The sequence below is a fragment of the Ciconia boyciana genome, chromosome 14, assembly GCF_034638445.1.
Source record: "Ciconia boyciana chromosome 14, ASM3463844v1, whole genome shotgun sequence".
In the NCBI taxonomy this organism is placed as follows: domain Eukaryota; kingdom Metazoa; phylum Chordata; class Aves; order Ciconiiformes; family Ciconiidae; genus Ciconia; species Ciconia boyciana.
Window position 1 is genome coordinate 2658066 of NC_132947.1, and position 19908 is coordinate 2677973.

The window sequence follows — 19908 nt, forward strand, 5'->3', positions numbered from 1 at the left end:
AACCCGGATTTTTCGGGATGGGGGGAGTGCGAGCGCCTGCCGTTGGAGGGGGACGCCGAGGGAGGCCAAGGGTTAAGGGGGCGGGCGGCGGGCGGGGCGGTGCTGGCGGAGCAGATTGCAGCCGGCTCCTGCGGCTTCGCCTGCGCCGGGCGCGGAGCAGCGGCGGGGAGCGCGGGCGGAGCCCCCCGCCCCCCCCCGCCCCCGCCCCGGCGCCCCCTTCCCCTCCCCGGCCGCCACCATGGTGCAGAAATCCCGCAACGGAGGCGTCTACCCGGGGCCCGCCGCGGAGAAGAAGCTCAAGGTGGGCTTCGTGGGGCTGGACCCGGGCGCCCCGGACTCCAGCCGGGACGGGGCGCTCCTCATCGCCGGCTCCGAGAGCACCAAGCGGGGCAGCATCCTCAGCAAGCCCCGCTCCGGGGTCTCGGGCAGCGGGAAGCCCCCCAAAAGGAATGCTTTTTACCGCAAGCTGCAGAATTTCCTCTACAATGTGCTGGAGAGACCGCGAGGCTGGGCTTTCATTTACCACGCATACGTGTGAGTAGAAGGGTGGGGGGCAAACCCGATGGGAGAGACCCCCACCCGGTCCGGATCTGCCCTTGCCAGCCCCCTCCCTCCATCCCCCCCACCCCAGCCCCCAAAATACATGCCGAAGAGGAAGGATGCTCCAGCTGCAGAGCGGGTGCAGGGAGGGGATGCCGGGTGCCGGGGCTGGCTGGGGAGCCCCGGGGGATGCTGCGGGGTGGCGGGGGCTGAGCCACCCCTCCCCGCCCGGGAGCAGCCGGGGCCGCCGCTGCAGCCCTCGCCCTGGCCCAGCCGGGGCACGGTGCCCAGGCACCCAGCGCCCGGGGACGGGGTGTGCGGCGGTGGTGAAGGCAGCCCGGGGCGGGGGAGGGAGGGGGGAGAAGCTGCCCCTGCAGAGCCGGGGGGTGGCCCCCCGGGGAGGTGCAACGCACCGGGGCCCCCTGCCCGCTCCTGCTTGCGGGGGAAGGGGCTGCTCATGCGGTCGGTGCAGGGGGCTGGAGCAGCGGGAGTGATGGGTAGGGACTGCTCCTCCGTCTTGCTTGAAATCACCATAGCAATGCTGGGAGCAGAGGAACAAAAAAGCTCTGCTCAGGCACTGTCTCTCCTTCCCTCCTCGCCCCCCCCCCCCTCCAGCGCTCCTTTTCCCCCAGCCCCATCTTTGCCTGCTGTGTGGCTGCGAAGGGCTTGGGGTCGGTTTGATGGCTCTGCACTGGGTTCTGGAGGTATTTCTTGTTCCCCTGTGGGAAGCGGCTGAATTGGAGATGTGTCTAGAAAGAAATGCTAATCAGTGTCTGGGGCTTCCTGACTGCACAGCGATGGAGCGGTAAACAAAGGAGCAGTCCCGGGGTGCACATTTCCCCTCTGCCACCCCGGTTTTGTAGCCAGAAATGGCCACATCTGACCCACGGTTTGGCAGAAAGATGCCCATATCTGAAGGCATTGCTGCATAGGGAGAGCAGATGACTTCCCGTTGTTTAGAGGATTGCAAAGGGAGGGTCAAGATAAATCGCTGTGTTACTGCAACTCCCTTCCCTCTGGGACTTTCCACAGTCCCACCAGGCTCTTCTGCAGGCCTGGGCTCAGGCTTGGGTGCTCGTTCCCTTGGTGCGGATGTTTTTTTTGTTTGTTTGTGTGTTTTTCATCATGGTTAGGGCCTCTGTCAGCCCCGGCAAGAGGATTTTTTTGGCCTTTTGTGGTTTTTTTTTTTTTTCCCCATCCTTTTGCTGTTACGCTATTCTCAGATAAGGTGTTGGGATATGCTTTCTGGTCCTCAGCCATTTTGTACATTGAGGCCTTCCAGGGAAGTGTTGGTGAGTCCAGTCGGAGAGTCGGTGAAATGCTGGCAGGGTGGAAGGGGGAGCTTTGCCGTGCGCTGCGGCGAGTTGGGGTCCTTGCGGGGAGCTCTTTTCCCTAGGGAGATGAGAGAGGAGAAGAGGGAGCATCTGTGGAGCTCAGTTGCAGCTACGATGGGGAGTGTGAAGTCCAGCGTTGCGAGTCCTGAGCATCCTCCGTGCTCAGGGCCATCCTCTGGAGTTATAGGTGGTTTGTGTCACAAAATCCTCCAGAATCGTGTGGAGGGGCCGAGCGTTCACATTGTGAGCCGAGTGCTTGCCTGTGTGCGTGCCGAGGATGGGGGGGATGTTGTGTCCAACATGCACTGTATGCTATTAAATACAGGTGAGACCCCAGCTTGGGGACATAGGGGTGACAACGAGAGAGGTGGAAGGGTCTGCAAGCCAAATGGTAAGTGGCAAGGGTAGCCCTGACTGCGAGGGCTTTATAAGCATCGTTGGCTTAAGGCAGCTGCTCTGTCTTAACTTCTGACCCGTTTGGCTCTCTGCGGTGGCATTTGCTTGGGCAGCCAGTAATCCTCACGGGGCAGGAGCGGGGGCATCCCAAACTGATCTCCTGCCAAGGCTCGCTTTCCCGTGAACGCCCTGTCCCCGGTGTCAAGCTGGGGTGCCCCTTGGCTCTCGTGTGGCCTCCTCTCCCCCCAGCCCAAGCAGCTGCATTTCTCCCGGGCTCGTGACTCCACTTGTACCTGCCGTGACACCACGTGGAGCTGTGCCCTCCGGTTGGAAACCGCTGGCCTGGGATGTGCTGGGAGCTGGGCAGCCTCCCTGGCTCACCTTGGGGCAGATACCCGAGCAGCTGGGAGATGTAACCACTGCAAAACCATCCTCTGACCCCCACTCACGCACCCGTCGGGAAATGGAGGCTGAATTCAGGGCTGAGGTGGTAATTGCACCAATGTCTGTGAAGCATCAGTGATATAATTAATTTTTCACAGTGTATCGGGAAGTTATATGGACTCCAGGCTTCTGAACTATACGTATGATAGGTTTAGCCTCGGCAGTCTGCCAATATATTATTTAAAGAGCTGAAGGATATGGTAAACATCATACAAAGTCACTGGGATAAGCCCATGCACCAGTTATCGCCCTTTGCTGCCCAGGTCAGCCTGGTATGGCCCGTGCCAGATCTGTACGTGTTTGAATGGGGCAGGGAGAGGGTTTTCTGGGTTTCTGTACCTAGAAGTCTGTAATCCAGACAGACAGCACAGATAAAAAGCTTAGTTGCTGCTTATTCAAAGATATGGGAGGATGAAGAGACTGGCTCAAGGTCATAAAGTTTGTATGGGAGAGCTGGAGCCCCTCCCGATGTCCCGATAGCCGGTGCAGTGCCCTACCCATGCTATTGGGGTCATAATATCTCCTCCTGCCCAAACCCCCATTTTCTGCCAAAGCCTTGAGCACAAAAGCATCTTTAGCCTTCGTACCGCAGGAGTGGGAGTCCTGAGGAGCCTGGGGATGGGGGAGCCCTGTCCTGCTGCTGTCTCGGGCTGTGCGCTGCTCAGCCCCTCCACCACTGACCCCATCTGCCAGCACCCCTATTTCTCTGCTCCTGCTACTCACAGGGACTTTCTTGCATGAAGATTTAGGAACTATTTCCAGTGTGAATGAGTTTCTGACCCTGCAAGGTTGGATTTTAGCTTGTAGAGATGCTTATAGACCCCACTGCATTTCTAGGTGTGGAGCTGCTCCGGGGCTGTTGTGCTGCTCAGGCAGCCTCCCTGCACCCAAATGCCAAGACACAAACTGTAGATACTCTTCCAGCATGGACATGTTTTAATAAACGAGACATGCCTCTGATAAATGCCTATCTGCAGAGGCCCATCTCCCAGGCTGGTATTGCACTGGGCGATTGATGCACTGCCTTGAGATGTCTGTGCAAGTTGCATTTATTTCCAATTCTGCATCCTAGATCCAATCCATCTGATTTCTTTCCCCACCTCTTCTTCCTGCCATCACTCGTTGCCCTGTGCACCATTTCATGCATAAGAAACCGGGGAAATTCAGAGCAACTCCCACCCCCCAGCCCCAAACTCATTAACGTGGTCTCATCGCAGATGTTGCTTCTGTAAAAGCACTATTACCTCTGAGCAAAAGCACTATTTTATATTTCTACTTTGTGATTCATTTTTGCACTTAATAGCTCTTCCTACACTGACACAACTGGGTGACCTGCTCGTGGTAGCTGTGTGTTTATACACATTATATATAATATATATATTTTGCACAGCCCCATGGACAGCTGAGCCTGATGGGTCCCATTTTTGAGCATGGCTGGAGGTGGACTCTGGTTCCCGGAGCTCTAAGCCTCCCTATCTCTCATTCTCCCAGTATTTCTCTCAGCATCTTTTCTTTCTATTTCCCCCCCCGCCCCCCCCCTTTTTTTTTTTTTGACAGAGCCTTAGCAATGCAGCATGTGGCCTCATTCTGTTCAAGGTTGAGCAGAAACTTGAAAAGTTGAGCCTGTGCCTAAATAGCAGGCCAGGCTTTTTGCATGATGCAGCAGCACTTAGATCTCGAGGTAGTTTTCTGCACAGGGAGGCATTTTGCTTCCAAAATGCTTCCATTTTAATTCTTTCAATAATTTAAATATTTTGTTTTCTTCTGGTCCTTTTACCTTGGTTGTTGTAACCTGTCCTGGGCTCAGTGGTGCTGAGTTTGAAGGGCTGCGATACTTGAAAGTGGTTTTTGTCCCTACCTGCCATCTTATTTCAGGAGGGATCGCTGTGTTCTGTGCCAGCCTAAGCAAGGTCCTTGCACTGGGCACCCCCATAGCCTGATACGTCTGGAGACGCGTTTGCTGATCCTCTGGGTGAGCTGCTCATGTTTGGTCCCTGAGTTGAAGAGGGGGAGGCTGGATTTGGGGCAGCAGCAAGAGGACAGCCTGTATTCAGACACTTCTAAAGCTATGTGCCCAGGGCCAACGTCATTCTTGCGTTTCCTACTTCGAATTTACAACCTTAATGCGTCTTTTTAACTGCGTTAAAAATAGTTTGGATGCATTTTTTATCCGCATACTGTGCACCATACATTCAGTTAATTAAGCAAGTGCACAGACTTAAATTATAATAAGGAAGAACATTTCCTCTCTGTCTAATTCTATTAAAATTTCCTTGTGCCATCCCCATCCAGTTTGTTCTTCCCTTTTAACCCAGCCAGAAGCCACCTCTCTCTCCAGAAAGTCTCCTCTCTGCACTGCCCACATCCTGGCATGGCCACAGCTGGCACGATGGGAGGATGGAGAGTTGATGCCATTACTTCCCTGAAGGTCCAGGGTTTCTCAGTGCAGAGGTGGCCTCTTCTGTGACTCCTTCCAGTCCTCAGGGACTGACGAAAACATGGTTATTTCATATAGATCCATTCACAGGTAATCTTTTGCATGAGATTGAATGACGCTGGGAACCCCCAGCCATTTTTCTGCTGCCTGGGTTGGGTTTTTAGGCAGCTCTTGTGTTTTCTTTTGTTTTCCACTTACATTTTTTATACTCGTTTTATAGCATTTACTAATTAGGGGTAAATTTAGTTTGACAGTCTCATCTATCCATCCCCAAGCACTGGGGGGTGGTGGTTCATGGCAAGCCCTCACCCACAGTCAGGGGTATTGCCGGCAGGTATGATGCCACCAAACTCAGCCCATCCACCAGTGACACGCAGGGAACTCCTGGGTTCTCCTCCCCGTTGCCTAGTGAGTATGTGGGATGAAGGGGCCAATACAGATCTCTGATAAGTGCCGAGTTTAATGGAGCTGCTGGGCTTTGACCTCCAGCGGTGATGCCCTCAGCCACGCGGTTGTGCCTGTCCTGGGGACCGGGGAGACCTCCACGGCGCGATGCCTCACGAGCTCCTCTCCAGCTGCTTAGTCAGAGCTTGGTGGGAGCAACCTGATTTCAGTTGCTTTAATGTGTCACGTTCCAGTCGTCACATTCGCCCCACACTGACATTAAGGAAATGAAAAACAAGCCGATCCTCCGGATGACCTCCTTTTTGCGCTGCAACGCGCTTTAACCAGATGAGTCTTCCTATGGCTCAATTTATTATAACAGGGAATAACCCAAAAAGCAAGCCCCAAATCCTATACTAAAGGGAAGACGGGCATTGCTTAAAGAGATACAGTTAGCAAAAATCAGATTTCTTGATTTTTTTTTAAAATTTTTTTTGCATTGCAGCAGAGGGAGGGGATGTTAGCAGGGTGAGACTGTGCGATTCGTTTGGCGGGGCAGGGTGAGCAGGGCAGAGGGTTTGCTTGTCAGTTAGGTATCAGTGGGGCTTACCAGGATAAAAAGGACATAAGTTTGGTATTTGACTTCTGGGATTTAAGCAGCAAACACTTAGCCTTGCATAATCCCTTTTAAGGTAGCCCAAACGCTTAGCTGGCTTCTTAGTCAGTTCTTGAGGGACAGATTCCTCTTTAAATTGTGGTGGCGGGGAGATGTGCCAGTCCCTTTTTCTGCTATGTAATCTCCTGTGGAGAAGATACAGGAGAGCTGAGAAAGATGGAGAGTGGTTCCTGCAAAGGATTAAACTTTGTCTATGGTGTGCTTCTCAGGCAAACGTGAGCCTGTCCCTGTTGATGTGATGTTCCCAATGCATCAGAGAGGAGGTCTTCAGCACTGAGATACACGTTGCTGCAGAATAACGCAATGACTTTTAGCCCCTGACGGTCAAAAAGGAACCACATTGCAAAACCAGATTATTGTGGAGGTCTAAACTGAGTTTCATGAATGTATTTAGATGGGAGCTGTGTTGCAAGGTGACTTGACTAGTGAGCATAGACAGCAAAACCAGGTAGTGCAGAAGGACACTGGGCGCAGTAGTTTGGCTGGTGCGGCTGAGTCCTTCACCACCAGACGTCTAAATGGCTCCTAATCGGATTGCAAGCCAAAAACACTCAGGCTACTCTGACACTCACCTATGACAAAAGATGGCCCCACCAGGACTGCAGGGGTAGGTATTTAAATATGGTCCCTTGGTGGATGTGCCCATCCACCCAGATTAAAAGAAAAATGTCATTTTTCCTCCAGTAAGAACAAGTTGTGTGAAACTTGACCTTACTTGATCAGCTCACCGAAGCTACGGGTGACCTCAGCTCCCCACGTGGTTCTCCTGGCCTTATCCTGCATAACCTGTGAATGCAGTCTCCTATGACACTTACATAGAAGGTGTGTTTTTGGGGGGGTCATGTGCATTTACTCTGAAGCACTGAATTAATTACATATGGTGGTGTTTGATAGGAGGTTCTCTCACACAAGTCACTGGCTGGGAAGGCGAGAGCTGCTTTATTACAGCCTTGGGGCTTCTTGACTGTCTAACTGCCAATAAATGAGGCAAACTGGAGCGTTCCTCCAGATCTCTCTCTGATCTGTCTTCGATATCACTCCAGCCTCTTAACATGCTTTTTAGGTGTCATGTAACATGCTTTGGTGTCAGTAAGCATCCATCCGGTGACTTTTTTTTTTTGAGTGGATTGGATGTCAAAGGGCAGCCTTTTCCAAGGCGTGGGGAGCATAAGACCTGCGAGATCTTCTCACCTCTCACTCTTGCTGCTGTAGGGAGGTGATTTAAAGCTACATCAGGGTCACTGGGACTGCTGGGTGCAGCAGCAGCCTCGGCTTTGCAAGCCCTGCGACTGAACAGTCACTTGATTTGTTTCAGGACGTACAATGTCCAGACATTGCAGACGGAGTGAGCTTTCAGCTTGAATTTGGTGATGCTCAGATACCTGCTGGGTTCCTCGCAGAAATCCCATAGCACCCTCAGTGTAGATCGTAGGTGGGCAGGTCTGCCCTCTGGAGATGCCCATTTCTCTCTGATGACAGAGGGAGCCTAAGTTCCCTTGGATACCTTAGTTGAAAACTGGGTGGGATTAGTCCAGACAACAAGGAGAGAAGGCAGAGCCTGGCACAAGCTGCAAACTGAGAGCTGGAGTGAGTTGAGGCATCTCCCAGCTCCTGCCACAGCCTGTAAGAACCGTGCCATCCCTGGAGGTATTTAAAAGACGTTTGGATGAGGTGCTTAGGGACATGGTGTAGTGGTGGGCTTGGTAGTGTTAGGTTTATGGTTGGACTTGCTGCTCTTAAAGGTCTTTTCCAACCTATACGATTCTGTGATTCTGTTGTTCAGAGCCAGAACTACCCTGTGGACATCCTGCCAGGTAAAGTAAAGATGAGAGGTGGGGCTGATCCACATTGAAATGGGATGACCAGGATCTGAGATCCTCGTTTACCCAGCCATGTTTGAGAAACAGTTTTGAGAGAGGAACCTTTATAGCAAACCCTGATCAACTTGTGGACCTGCAACCCAAGACCCAGGGGAAATCAGAAGATAATCAAGCCTTATTAATACTGATTATAGTTCTTAAGCAGCTACAGTTGTGTTTAGGCTTTCGGAGGAGAGTGCCCAGTGATCAGTATTCATTCAGAGATCCTCCTTTTTTAATGCCTCTCCCGGGAGGGTGGGACAGGGCAAAGAAACATGAGGATAGGCAAGGTCAGAGCGAACGACTGCCCCTGCTTGGGTTAGGAGGCAACTGCTCTCCATCTGAGGATCCCAGCGGTCCATCGTGGCTGGTACTTGGTCTCTTCAGGACAAGATTGAAAGAGGCAGAGATTTTGCCTTCTGGAAGGTCTTTCCCAGGGATTCACAAATGCCTCATTTGTAAACAAACTCCAATCTGCCTGGAAGTCCTGCTTTCTTGTTTAGAGCTCCGCCATCCCGTGGAGGTGACAATGTTGAAGCAAAATACAGCTGGGGCGATAGCTGAGCTGCTGTCGCACACTGCAATGGATGAGCGCAGCAGGGCAGGCAATCCTAATGCAGCTTCCGCAGATGCGCTGTCACTCTCTATAAAGTTATTATGATGCCCAGGGAAAAAAAAAAACAACCTAGCAGAAATCCTGACTCAAAGGTGACTCACATACACCTCTTCTCCGTCTCTTGAGTGAATGCAGGAGCTTGTGTCTGGCTACCTGCTGTGTGTGTTTGTTGCAACTTTGGTTTGATATGGTTGGAAAAACTAATATGCAGTGCAGAAGAAAAAGAAAAACTTCAGTCAAATAATAGTTAAAATGAATACCAAGGGGAAGACAATACTCTTAATATTACAGCAGTGTGCAAGCACCCCTAATGGAAATGTAAGTCTACAAGCTCTGTTCTGTACATTGAGACAAAAAGAGCCAATCCCTGCTGTAAGGACTTATTGTATTGAACAGACAAGGCAGATGAAAGACAAAGTAGTTGTTGGGGGAATGCTGGTAAATGTTATCTTTGCTCCACTCTTCTTTTTAATAGTATTTGCCCAGCTTTTTATTTGCTTTTGAATTGGTGGGTTGGTTTCTATTCATGCTCCTTGGGTTTGCAAAAGAAAGTGGGGTTGGCTTTGGCTAGAGCAGATGAGCCAGCCTACTTTAGCAGTAAATCTCGTAGTCTGAGGACCTCAGCAGGGTTAACTTTGGGCTGGGAGGATGAAGGCACATCTTCCCTGGGGCACGGATCACTCATACTGGGGCAGTTTGCTGTGATCTTGCTGTTCATTACAAATGCAGCACGGAGAGGGCTGTGAATTGGGCTTATCGGCTTTCTCACTGTTTGAGTGTTATATGTGGCAGTGAAATGACAGCACTGGGAGACTTTCTCCTGCATGTTTATGGGTTTTCGCACAACTCTGAGTCTCAAAGTGGCCATTAATTGAGTTTATGCTTGCTCAGATGTTCATTACCTGATCTGAAGAACGTAATAAGGGATGGAAGAGCACTCCATCTTTCACTCAAGAGGAGAGCAAAGGAGTTAAATATAAATATCTGTATATTATAGCTGGACAAACAGGGAGTGAGGCCGTGTTGCCTCCTGCCACTTCAAGCCATATGGTGGTTAAGCCCGAATGCTTCTGGGGCAGTAAAAAACAAACCCTCTCTCCTATAACAAGGACTATTTACTGCTCTTGAAGCAGGTAGGCTGCACGAAGGGCTCTGGCTGGTGTGGCCATTGGTTCAGCGTTGGACATTGGTTTAATTCTGTGGTTATTCATCCTTTCTCTTCCTATGTGTCTGGCAAGGCTGGAAATGCCATGTCTTGTCCAGTTAACCTCTCGCTGGGCCTTCCTCCAAGTTTCCTGGGGTTTATTAGCAATGATTCGTGCTTTAAGGACTAGTGAGATTCCTGAGTCATCTCCTTAGGCAGGGAGCTATTTATTTCAGTGTGTGTGTTACAATCCCTGGGAGTGGGTGTCTCTCTTCCGCTTTTGGATCCTGCCCTGACTCTATATAAAGACTCTAGGCTTGAATGAGCAGCAAAACCAACCCTCAAACTGGCTCCATCGTTTGGAAGCTTCGTGCTGCTGATCCCATCTCTCATGGCTGAAGGAGCATGGCCGTTTGGAGCATGGGTAGGAGTTTGCATGGGACGTTTGTCCATCTTGGGGTTGCATAGCTGCTAGGACAGCTTGTAGGGACACAGCGTACTGTGTGTCCATGTCCAGGAGCAAGTCGTGCTCTACAGTGGCTCGTGACCAAGGGGGAAGCGTGATTTGTACTTCCTTTTCTCCCCTGAGGTTGATTGCTGATGCTGTTGGGTTTTCGGTCAGTGGGATTTTTCTTATTTAGGAGAGACGAGATATTTCTGAGTGGCTGTAATTCTCCGTTGGTATCAGAGTAGGGACTGGAGGTGCGATGGGCAAATGCAGACAGGCTCCTCTGAGACATTGCCAGTGCAGGAGCTGCCAGGGTTGGAGGAATTTCACTGTGTCATTTCTCCTGGGATGGCCCTTTTCAGACACATCCCGTGCTTGCTTGGCCGCCTCGCAGAAAGCTGCCTTGCTGCGTAGGAGTTTGGGGGTGCAAGGAGAGTCCCTCACTTAACAGCTCTCTGGGGAGCTGCAAAGAAGCCAGCGTGCTAATGGCAATGTTCATCCAAAAGCTGACTTCACACCCAATTAAGCATCACCCCGAGCCAGAGGGACAAATCCTCATGTCATTATGTCTTGAAATAAATTGCTGGCACTTCGAGGGCTCTGTCTCCATAGCCTGAGGGACCGATGCATTTAATCCGTATCGGCAATAAAGAGACTTTGTTAACGTGACCTCGTGGTTTGGTCCTTGTGGCTACTGGATGCGCATCACTGTGGTCATCTTTTTCTTAGTTACGGCTATTCCTGTAAGGAAAGAAAAAGACCTAGAGAAAAGGAGAATTTCCTGAGCTCTTTGTCTGTAATTTGTCAGGCATGACGTGCAGTCACGGAATTTTGCACTGAATTTTTCTTCTTTTCCATATTTTTCCCTTTGACATCTAGATGTTTTTAATGATATTCTTGTTTAGCAGCTTCTCTTTTACTGTACCAGCTAATGAGGGGTAGGAAGAATTTCTGCATTGACCTTTTGTTGCTGATGATGTTTTTCTTTTCCGCAACAGAAATCAGATATGATTTGAAACCTTCTCTGAGCTGCCCCTCCAGGCCCTGAGCCTGCACCCCCCCTAATGCATGTTTGTGGGTGGTGGGAGCATCTTGAGTCGTGCTAAATGGCACAGAGCGAGCTGCTGAGGCTTAGTCTGTGAATCAGTAGATTTCACATCTGAGCCCGGGATAAATAACACAATGTAGGTCTGAACTTGGTTTTAAGTTGGCAATGGATTAACCTGTCCTAGTATGGGGGAATGATTTGAAGTATATGGAAAGGTAATGAAAGTACCTGAATAAGAGAAGTGAATGGGACTCTAAAGATGTCTCTGTCCCACTGTTTCTGCCAGGAGATGGGGATGTAGACATCTACAAGTAGGTGAGCCATATCCCAACCTCAGGTCTCCACCCTGTGCTTTGGAATAGCCAAATCTGGGAGACCTGCTAGTGGACAGGGCTTGATGTTGCCTGGGCTTGACCCATCCATATGCAAGAACCTGGGGAGCACCTCCATCGAATTTGCCATTTTTGCCGCCCTTCTTTGCAAACGCTCTGCAGAGCAAATAAACCTGCCGTGGGCGTGCTGTTGGTGTAGAGCACCTGCCCAAGCCCCAGCTCCCTGCAGAGAAATGGGCTGGACCTCCAAAGCAAGTTCCAGTCCTACCTAGTCTTGCCCTTTTGGCCCTTCTCCCCATGGGAGCAGATGGCTATTAAAAACCCCAGAGAAATTCATTAAGCTAATGGATTGCCAGCCCCCATCTGTGGCCAGGGAGGCCAGTCTACCCTGCAGCCGCATCCCCGTGGGATGCGAGTCAGGAGGAGCGGCCGGAGCCAAGCCCGACCCTGCGACGGTATTCCCTGCCGGCTGCAGTGGGCCGGTGGGATGTGCACCCCATGTGTGAAACACAGGGGCTGGCAGAACAGCCCAGGGAGGTAACACAGACCTAATGGGGTGGCTGACTTATTTTTCATTTGCTAAAAGCTCAGCAGAAATTAAATGAAGATTAATTAAACCTTTTTTTTTTTTCCCTTTCTCTCCTGCTTCCTCCTGCTCTTTGCTGTTTCTAGGGAAGACTGAAAAAATGTGCTAGAGAGGAAGCTGAACTCTGAGCATCCTTTCATGAATGCAGAATATGGCCCCCATGGGACTGCAGGGAAAGGCCCTGTAATTACGGGGAACGTCCTGTGAGGCTGGGTTACACAACCAGGATGGAGAGCTGCTCCTGCTTCGGTTTAGCAGCAGGCTGATGATGCTGTAACTCAAAATACTACCTGGCTATTATCCATTCATTGCTTTTTATCACTGTTGGTGTCCTCAACGCACAGCACAGACCACTCGCGAGGCTCCGAGCCAAGAAGGAGGTAGGAAGAAGCGCACAGGATCATAAAAGGGCCATTTGATATTTACAGTGCCTGGTGACATAATTCCCAGACAGCCTGAGCATATCTCGGAGCCGGCTGACGAGTCGCCAGGGAGATCTTGCTACAATGCCACCAAGTGAAGGTGACTCCTTCCCAGCTCTGGCAGGAGCAGGATGCCCTGATGGAGAAGTCGTGCTGCGGCGTCTGCTCGTGGGCTCTGCACCGGCTGCTGCCACATGGGTTAAGAGCCAAGTTAGTGGCTGGGAAAGGGATTTAGGACTGTAGCAAGTGCCTTGAAATGTCATATAGGGCAGGACTAACACCTTGGCTGCGGTGCTGGGCATGCCCCGCTGTCATGTGCTGGAGGACGTTGCTCTTGTGTGCTCCTGGGTGGCTTTGTGCTGTCACTTAAGATGCTGTTGTTGGCTCTGGTCCATGTGAGCCTTGGTTACTGGTGTGCTTTGCAGTGTTTTTGTGCCAGGCTTTATTCTACTCTAGAAGGATTTATTGGTTGCTGAGGGCCATGGGCACGTCTTGAGCTATGCGTGGGCTTAACTTCAGCTGTGCCCCTGTGTGCTGGAGGGAACCATTACCCCTGTTTTCCAGTTTGGGAGCTGAGGTATGGAGGAATTCAGTGGCACAGGATGCCTGCGGCATAATCCAGCATCCCTGCTCCCCGTGCTGTAACCCTAGCCTCTCCCTCCTCCAGCAGTAATTACCATTTCCCATACGGACAAGGAGACTTCAGCATGTATACTTGTCCCGTCAGGCCTTCCCAGGCTTTGAATTATTAAATATTGTCTCTGATCTCCATTATAAGGGCTGTTAGAGCACAGCTATTTATCAGAACAGAAAAAATACTCCGTTTCCGTACTTTAACAGTTGGCTTCATCTGCTTGTGGGATTTACAATAAATGAGAAGAGTTAAAAAACAAAAAGGCAAAAAATTGTGAGAGGCTGAGGTTGGAAGTAAACACAGAGAAGTAACATCTTTGCAAGAGGATGTCCAGTTTTCTGTCCCAGTACCCACGTGGTCACTGGTCTAGAACAAAATCGCATGCAAATTCATTAGCATTAATAGGCTGGAGAGTGTTTGCTGCCGTGACTTCCATGATGCTGGATTACAGATTGCGATCCGGGGGTGCCCCTTCCCACACCCCCATCGCCCTCTCCTCCATCAGCTGGCAGAGACCCCAGCAAAGCGACCTGGCCGTGTTTCTGAGCAATGGCTGTACGTTCAGCTTAGAGGGAGCAACAATAAGGTGCAGATGTGGAGAAGGAGACCTAGGGCCAGCTGCAGGTTCCAGCCAGCTGCTGAGCTCAGTGATGGGTTTATCGTTATTTCTGAGAGCCTGAAGCCCTGGCTGCAGGTTGCTGTAATTTCCAAGGTCAGATTTTTGCTCGCTACTTGTAAGAAATCGGATGGTACCTGCTGCTTTGCAAAAGGCTGGATTCGAGCAGCAGTAACCCAGGCTGTGGTCCTGCTGTTGGTTATTTTCTTGCTCTAGAAGTGTCTTGCCCCACAGCTGGGCACATCTGTGCCCAGCCAGGTGCTGCCTGTACCGTGCACCTACAGCACCCCTGAGCAGAGCTGCTTGATGTGGCCCAGGCAGATGATCCCCTGTTTTTCCCAGGGAATAAACCATGGAAACTGGCTTGAGAGCGAGCTGGGAATTGGAAGCAGGGTCACGGTGCTGTCGGGCTGGGTCTGATTTCCTGTGGACACCGTGCGAGAGGCACCGTCCCCTTCTCGCGCTCCTGAGAAGCTGCGACAGCTCTCCCAGGGAGCAGCCAGGCAGCAGTACGGCACGATGCCGTGGGACTGGGGGAGCTGCCGGGGGGCTTGGATCGTGCCTGAGAAAAGGGGGTTAAAAGCAGGTTTTTGCAAGCCTTTGCCTGCCATTTTAAACGGGAAGGATGTTTCCCTGGCAACGAGATGGATGCTTCCCAGCAGAGCATATGGCTTCCATCGACTTTGATTTACCGGCGTGTTGAAATGGCAGCTAGATAATCTCTTTTCAGCTTTAATGTTTCCATGCCCTGTGTCCCTGTTACTTGTGAGCTTTAAAAGACTGTGAGTCCTGCCCCTACGGTGCTGGCCGTGCTCCCAGCCCGTCCCGGGGCTGGAGCTGACAGGGTCCCGTGTCAGGGCTGGGTCTGGGGACCTTCGCAAAGAGGGACCCACACAGAGGACTCGAGCATCGCCTGGAGCAAGGAGCTGCAGGGTGGGCAGGAAAACCTTCCCTGCCTCTGCTGCCTTTCACCAGCCAAACAGCTCCTCCTCCTCGAAGAATATAATCTGCAGCCCCCTCTTCCTATTCTCCTCCCTGCTTTAAATCATTTTTAGATGTTTTCCACCTTTCACCACACAATCATCTGCCTCCTGCAGCTTGCTATTTATTGTTGTGTTTACTGGCATGGGGAAATAAGGAGAGGGAACAAACCTGTCATTTGCTGAGCAGGGGAACTTGGGGGAGCTGGTTTCTGCGAGCTCGTGGCTCTCCCAGGCTCACTGGTGTGCGCTGGCCCCACTGAGCTCACATGGGGTCCTCCTCTGAGGGGCAAAACCAGGGTACCCTCACCCTCGTTGCTGCCCATCACCGGCTCTCTATTCTTTGGCAGATTTGACGAAAATTGGCCAACAGTCCAAATATTAGATGGGGACAGCAAGGCAGCACGATCGCATGAGCCTCATTGCCTGGGGAACCAGGATAGCCGGAGAGGTTCGTTCACGCACCCGAGTGGTGCTGGGGCTGGTGCCCGGCTGGTTTGTAGCTGTGAGCAGCAGCGAGGGCCAGGCACAGAGCTTGGGAACCGGCTGCGTGGGGTGGCCTTAAATGAGATTAAATGTGGTGCTGGCCCGCGAATGGCTGCACTGCAGGGACTGGGGAGACACGCAGCATTCCTCCCCTCTTCCACTGATGGAGGGTTTTGGGGAGGTAGGAGGCAATTCCTCCTTCTTTGCAAGTATCCAGGTGAGCCAAAAAGCCCTGGTCTGCACACGCTGCCTCACCCCTCAGCCCTGATTGCAACAAGCCCCCCAAAGCTGCCCAGCCCGAAAGGCTTTAAAAAGGAGGCTCCCTTGTAACAGAGGTTGCCTTTATTTCTTCTGGCAGTACCACGACTTTCCCCTCCTCTCTGGGGTGTTCAGCTCTCCGGGCAGCCTCTCCCCCTGCAAAGGGCTCTGGATGATGGGGGGCTGCCCCCTGCTCCCCCCAGCACTCGGGGCTGAGCCGTGCTCGCCCGCTCTCCCATCCACACCTGGCCATGCGCTTGTTCTGTTCGAGTTATGTCGGAGAAGAAGCAAGAGATAATAGATGTGATAAATCGCCTGCTGATGCTGGGGATTAATTTATCAGGTGCAAGGAGAGGCTGTGCCCGGGCAGAGCTGGGGCTGTCTGTGCAGGTCAGGCTGCCCCGCTCCCGTCGGGGCCGGTGTCACGAGCTGGCTGTTCTCTGCCATGAGCAAAGGAGACACCGACATGGATGGCGGCAGGAGGATCTCTCCATTGCTCCTGGGGAGCAGCGTGGTCGGGGCAAATCTGGCTACAGCTCAGGGAGACTTTACTGCTGTAGAGGGGAGGTTGATGGAAAAAGACTTTGAAGAGTTGCACCTCCTGGCAGACCCAAAATAGTTATATTAGTGGCAAAGTTAAATGGAGCTTGACTGGCAGCTGTTGTGATGCTCTCCCCTCCCTGCAGCATAACTGGCTGTTTCAGCGATTTTTTTTAGGGCTAAAGAGCACTGTCTTTTTAAGCCCGTGCTCTCTGGAGATCTGGGTTTGTTTTGCATCCCTTCACCCTGAGCAGCTCCTCCAGGCCTGCCTGTCCGCATGGCCAAGGCACCGTTCCCAGCAGAACCATTCCCACCCCAACAGGAGCAGCTTCACGGACGTGAAAAGCACCAGGGCCGTATTCTGCCACCTTTGCCGTGGAGGAGCATGCCGTCCTACTGATGTGGGGAAGGGATGCAGAGCTCCAAAACCGGCCAGTGGCCTTTTATTTCTTGTTGTTGGACCTAATCCTGTGTTTTTCTGTGTGCCAAACTCTGGTGTCTCTTGGGCATCACAGGGTTCGGACCTGGCTGAGCCGGGCCACCTCTCGTGGCAATGCAGCCCCCTTGGCTTTCGGGGGGTTATTCCTGATTTGTACTGGTGCGACTGGGGGAGAGTTGCAGAGAGGGAACGGGGTCCTGCTGATTGTAGCACTCCTGTTATTCCTCTGGGTATATGTTTTTACCGAGCTTGGGGGTCATCATCTTCTGCAGACTAGAATCAAAAGGCTGTGAACCAGCTCTCCTGCTTCTTGGCTCTGAGCTCCTTCCTAGTCACTAGCTGGGACAAGAGAAGTAAAATTAAACAGATGGCAAAATTACTAACTCGAAGACATATTATACAGGCAGTTTGCAAATACTTTTTTTTTTCCCTAAGACTCAGTTAATTAAACAAACTGATGAGCGAATGAAATTAGCAGTGCTTTGGTAATGCTTGCGTTTTACGCTTTGGTGTTATCTGTTAGCCTCTGGCTCCGAGAAGCCACATTCTTGTCTTCTCATTATCGAGGCGTGAAGCCGAGGATGGACCCAAAATCTCAGCCGTCCTTCTTTGCTGTTAGCTGGGAGGGAGCCCGAGAGCACAGCTCTGGGGGTCCTGCCTTTACAGAAGCATAAACCATGGGCTGAGGCATGGGGAAAGTGAGATTTTTAAAGTCAACGTAAGGATTTTGAGACATTTAGTTGCCTGCCGTGGGTCTGAGACGGTTCATGTGGCTGCTGGGAGCTGCCGAGCCTCTGTGTTGGCAGCTCCCTGCGGATGCTCTCAGCGAGGATGCTCGTTTTTGAGGTGCTGTAATTCTTGGTGCTATAAAACTGGTGCAAAGTCAGAGACGGGGAAGCGAAGCTAAAGGAGCTCAGTAAGACAGAGCTTGTCCTTCGCGGGCAGGAAACCTCGGGCTCCAGCTGAATCGCCGATTCTGGGACAGACCTTTGAAAAACCAGCTACTATTCCTGTCTGCAGTGGGAACCAGCCCTGCACATTTTGAGACAATCTTCCTATCTGCAATTAGACCAGAGCCTATTTTTGTATATCCCATTCCCTCGAGGAATGTTTAGATGAGATGCAGCATTACATTTTACAGGGACATCTTGCTTTTAACCCAGTTTTAGAGCTCAGTTAAGTCAGGTCAAGTGACTTGCCCAGGTCAGTCAAAGAAGCCTGACCTCTGCAAGAGGACTTTTTTATTCCTGCGTGCTCCAACCATGCAGCATAGCCCTTGGCTTCTTAAATTTATTTCCTTTTTTTTTTTTCTTGAGGTGTTGCAGAAAAGCAGGGCTTTCCCCTTAAGAAACAGAAGTAATTTGATCTTCATATACAGATAAAGGTTAGATTAGGAAGGCTTGTATTCCTGTAATCATGAATAATGATTTCTCAGAGGAAGGGAGGAAGCAGAGGCTCTTTTGGGGGAATACCCTGTGGGATGAAACAGAGGCAGCGCTCAGATTTCAATCTGAATAATATGGGTATTGCATGAGACAGCAACTTTCCCTCACATTAAAATCAATGAACGTGCTCTGAGTAAATGCCTGTGCAGACGTTTTAAGAATTACTTAAATGTCCGATATTTTATACTCTTAATTTACCTCCCAATGCACCATAATTGCACCGTGGTCTTTCGGATTCTTTCCTGTGACCCATTTCTGCAGCTGCATGAATATATTTCTCCCCACCACGTTTTTAAAAGAAAACCTCAGCCCAGCAGCGCTGAATCGCAGCAGAGACAGACTCTTCTGGCAGGTGCATGGGCTTGATTAATACTTTGAGTTTTCCTCCAGACATCTGGCTCCTCTGAGGCTGCGTGCGCAGGGCAAGGAGAATACGCAGACAAGCATTTCCCAGTGATTCATGTGAGACGAGGACAAAGAGGAACATTTGAGCTAGAACTTTGCATGCGGTGATTATTATTAATAAGGCTTTTACTCTGAGTTAAGTAAGTTAAATGATTAGAGCCAGTCTGTAAAACAAACAACCGATTCCTTAAATTTAACCCCTTTTCCTGCTGTAAATGTTCAGATCTTGATCTCCGCTCCCCATCATTTCCAGATGGCTTTTGTTCTTTGAGGCTTCAGTCCAGGAAGGCTCTTAAGCTCACTCTTGCTTGTAAGTGTGGAGATACATAATCCTTTGCTGGACTAGGGACAAGATATGTCATGCAAAACCCATTTCTACTCAAATTCCTCCAGTTCATGGGTTCGGGTCAGGATGCTGGCTCGGGGCGGATGATGCTGTTTCTGCTCCCTGACTCCATTATGAGCAAGAGGAAAAGGCTGGAGGAGATCTTGGAGTGGGAATTGATTTCAAAAGTGGTGGATGTTGAAGGAGAAAATATGTGTGAACCCAGCTCCTGCCCTTTTTCTAACTGAGAAATGTGCTGCCTAAATAGAGGGAGGAAGGCAGAGGAAGGAAATGTTTGTGACTTGTGCCCATACAGTAAAGCTATGGACACCTATTCCTTTGTCCTTAGCTTGCTGTGATGGATTTGTGAATGCTCCTTATCTGCCCATAAAGCGGAAAACAACCTTCCCCAAAAACCTGATGTGAAGGAAATCTCATCCCCCCCGTACTTCCCTGGGATGTAAATGCGCAGGCGTCTTTCAATAGCTGCAAGGGGAGCCGAAGCACAGAAGCGGGGCACGGTGCTCAGCCAGCAGTGCTCCTGCTCCCGGCCACGTCTCCGGGGAAGACCCCAGAAAACCTGATCTGCTGGAAAACCACCTCCCGTTTTTGCCACGTTGCTGTCACACAGCGGGGAGAGCAGGTTTGCTGCGTCCGTGCAGGGGCCGGGGGACACGTCCTGGGGGCTTGCAGGTGGTGGTGGTGCAATAGTGCTGATCGGGAAAATAAACCCTCTCCTTTTCCTTCCCATCCCCGTGCCACCGCTATAACATGGTTTGGGATCTCTAAGACCTGCTTCTCTGTAGCCTGATTAATTCCCTGTATTATTACCCACCTCTTGGAGCGCCATTTAATGCAGCTTGCTGTCCACATGGCAGCCTCCTCCGGGACACTGCTTTGGTCCTCTGGAGATGCTCCATTGCACATTTCACACCACCATCCTTAGTACACTTTATGGCTTTGTACAAACAGGGTGCTTCTTATCAGGGCTGTTCAGCCATCATCTCGGTGCACCGAGAAGGCACAGGAGCTATTAACATTGTCCCAGAGAGGCCTTTGCTAAAGATTTATTAAAAAGTTCATAAACCATGAGAATCCCTGCCTTGGAGCCAGC

The 19908-nt window shown here is 51.1% G+C and overlaps 1 protein-coding gene across 5 annotated transcripts in view; it reads left to right on the top strand.

The window, feature by feature from the left end:
* The first annotated feature begins 238 nt into the window (after window positions 1-238).
* Window positions 239-19908, top strand: part of KCNQ2 (potassium voltage-gated channel subfamily Q member 2) — a 67978-nt gene continuing 48308 nt past the window's right edge. For all 5 annotated transcript variants that reach the window (XM_072879077.1, XM_072879076.1, XM_072879078.1 and 2 more), the window contains exon 1: window positions 239-534. In XM_072879077.1, the coding sequence (XP_072735178.1) occupies window positions 239-534 (296 nt within the window). The remainder of the gene's footprint in view (window positions 535-19908) is intronic.